Source organism: Ceratosolen solmsi, unplaced genomic scaffold, assembly GCF_000503995.2.
Source record: "Ceratosolen solmsi marchali unplaced genomic scaffold, CerSol_1.0 scaffold31, whole genome shotgun sequence".
In the NCBI taxonomy this organism is placed as follows: domain Eukaryota; kingdom Metazoa; phylum Arthropoda; class Insecta; order Hymenoptera; family Agaonidae; genus Ceratosolen; species Ceratosolen solmsi.
Genome location: NW_011948432.1, coordinates 3,230,218 through 3,233,429, shown reverse-complemented (window position 1 = coordinate 3,233,429; position 3,212 = coordinate 3,230,218). Strand labels below are relative to the sequence as shown.

At 40.5% G+C, this 3,212-nt stretch overlaps 1 protein-coding gene across 1 annotated transcript in view; it reads right to left on the bottom strand.

Annotated features, from left to right (window-relative positions):
- LOC105364319 (band 4.1-like protein 4) overlaps nt 1–3,212 on the bottom strand; it is a 69,958-nt gene that overhangs the window by 50,068 nt on the left and 16,678 nt on the right. Inside the window, exon 2 of the mRNA XM_011502216.1 lies at nt 457–677. Within this exon, the coding sequence (XP_011500518.1) occupies nt 457–570 (114 nt within the window). The 5' untranslated portion in view covers nt 571–677. The remainder of the gene's footprint in view (nt 1–456; nt 678–3,212) is intronic.

The window sequence follows — 3,212 nt, the reverse complement described above, 5'->3', positions numbered from 1 at the left end:
GGGGGGGGGGGGGGGGGGGGGGTGGATGGAGAGGTAAGCGAAGGAGGAAAACTCGGGAGACAATTAAGCCAGCAAGCGTCACTAAGATTTTCCGGGTTTACATGCTAAATTAAACGAAATTCCCTTTCAGCATAAATGTCTTTTGATCATTGCCAGACCGTGCGGCCGCGCCCTACGAGGGACGCGTAAATAGTCAAAGCCTGGATTCCTCTCTTTGTCGCCGTCGCATCGTCTCGCCGCCGCTCCCCCATGGCCGACTTTTTATTCCAAAATAGATAAAAGCCAGCGCCAATTAGTCCAGTCGTAATCGAGGAGGGTAAGGGAAGCGTCGCGATTCGTTCATCCGCCCACGTCCCCCTCCCACACGCGCGCGCACACATGCACCTAACCTCGCTTCGCATCGTCCCCCTCCCAATCCCTCCCTCGGCCGACGTAAAACCATCGCCAAATACTCACGAGTATGTCCTGGAGGAGCTCGTGCTCGTCGAGGAGGATGACCTTGCAGTGTAGGAGCCTGGGCCTGCGGCTGCCGGAAGGCCTGAGTCCCGGACACAGCCAATCGACGACCATCTTAGATTACTCGCTGACTCCTGCCGATCCTTACGCTTCTCGTCCTCTCGTAGCTTCGCGTATCCCTTGGCTCGCGCGTTCTATGCCTCATGACTGGCCAACAGCCTCTGAAAAATCAAAGCGAGACAGAGCACATGAACAATTAGCACTCTCCGAGTCCTACGACATTTCCTACGAATATTAAGAAAATCGTCGAGACGCCGATCGAGATTAAGGATGCGCGCTTTTTACCGAATGTGATAAAAACACGTTGAGAAACATAACGCCGCTATCGTGCGTCTAATGCGTGCGAACTTCATAATGGCATTGGTAATACTAATTACGAGATAAGTATTGAAAATTACGAGAAGAGGAAATTGGCGTAGAGCTCCCATTTCTTTACGTCATTCAAATGCGCCTATTTTACACTTATTACGTTCGTATTTACGATGGCGACATTTTTTCTCAGCCGTGGATTACAACGAATTATAGTGTTTACGCATGCAGCGCGTGCGCGAGAGTTGTAATTTTGTATGTACCGTAACTCGCCGTAACTCGCAACGGATTTATATTATCGTAAATATACAATATATGGAGAAAAACTTGCTAATATGTATAAATTATTTTTGTAACAAAGATAACTTGAGAATTACAACGTTCTAAGGCTATTTCAACAATAATAATCCATTGATAATATAAAAGATTTGAATAGATAAAAATTTCAACGTTATATTGAATTTTAACTTCCTTTGAATAATTATACAATGACGGAAGACTCTGAGCTTTGAAGTTTAATATTTGTTTTTATAATCGACGTTTCTTATTCGCTCTTTAAAGAATGATGTAATTCTCAATGTTAACAAACGAAGCGCTAGGCAACACCAATGCCGAAATCGTTTAACTAACATTTGGACATGGAGAAAGAACATACCCATTTTCCAAATTCTCTAATTGCTTGGTTTACAATTGCATACTAAATTTAAAAATTAAAAGTTGTTCAAATTTCCTTATTGAAAAAGAGATATAAGATATTATATATATATATATATATATATATATATAAGATGCTGAAGCGCATCACAGCATCTTTGCATGCTAATAACCTCGTCGACTATATTTCTTGTTACGTAACAAGATTTTAATATTATCATAATACCGAGGGAGCAAATCGGTGCTTCTATTAAAGTATTCTCGAAGATCAAACGGAAGCTTATTTCGTGATTTAATTTCGCTTAAGCAGCTACAACATTCAAAGTGACGTTAAACTTACGGACATAGAATTACGGCTCAGAATTCATATTTTAAAGCACTATGTTTTTAAATATTTAATACGATTCATAATACATTGATTTCTTATCGGGAAATGCCCAAGCTTATCAAGGTAATAATACTTAATTTTTTTAACGTTATTTAACAAGTGAACGCTTACAGTTCAAAATTATCATTACTTATAAGTAATTGCCTATAATTTTAATGGATACTTCATGCGAAAGTGTAACTCTACAAAACTCTAACAAAGCTACCATTTTAAACAACTTTTCGCCTAATAACAATGACAATACTGTTATTTGATTCGATCAATAGTTGATTTTCTAAGTGCGCCGCGATGACTTCACCATTCAACTTTAGATATACGCCCCTGGTCTGGCGCTTTATCCATTCGCGTAAAATGTTATTACGGTACCCTTAAACCCTAATTTTATGAAAACTCACTACCTCCCAGCTCTAATCAAATCAATTCCCAAAGAGATCGCTCATTAAAGCAAATAGCCTAATACTAAATAAAACGAAAACAAAAAAAAAACAAAAAAAAAAGCATCTTTATGAAAAATGTGACAGAAATTCAAGGAATTCAAGGAATTCAAGGAATTTTGGACTCTATGATTTTTGTAATCCAGTCGGATTTTGACTCGATGATTATTGAAAAATTAAAAGACCAACTCGTTAAAACTGCAATTCCTACGTATTTTTTTCTCTTATTTCTATAATGAACCATCGATTTGTTCGCATCTGCGTTTCGATGAATTTTCTCTAACAAAATGCTTATATCATTCTTAAAAATCGAATGCCCTTACCGTGTCGTTCAATCCAGTTAACAATAAATTATCTCACTCGCGTGTATTAAGCCATTAAACATACACGAAGATAATAGACTTATTAGATGGGAATACATTTGCTTCCCACCCGCACAACTTTACAATAACGCGCGTTAATTTAATTCGCCAAAACGTTGAAAAAAGTCGACGTATAAGGTTACACTTTAAGGTATATTATTGCATTAATAAGCCAAAGAGAAACAATCAGTCCATCAAATTAAGTCGATATCTCCTCCTCATCTCTTCTCCTTTCGCAGCAGCGCCGTTGAAAGCAGGAGTGAAGGGCGAGGAGCGTACGCGACCCGCCCCGAACAAGATTTTTCGCAAATTGGTTCCGTGTGTATATAAGATATGCCGAGGCAGCGTCGGCTTTAATCGTCCCTAGACTGCATCGTGCTGTTGCAGCTCTCTGTGACTAATTTGCCACCGGAGAGACATTTCGAGGGTCTTCAAGAAAGTTACAGAGTGGCGCGGAAAGCACGAGGGAAGGAGCGCTGGCTTGGGGGTGGATATGGCGACGGGGTGCGACCGGTGGAAGGGGGCAAGGGTGGGGGGGGGGGGGGGCAC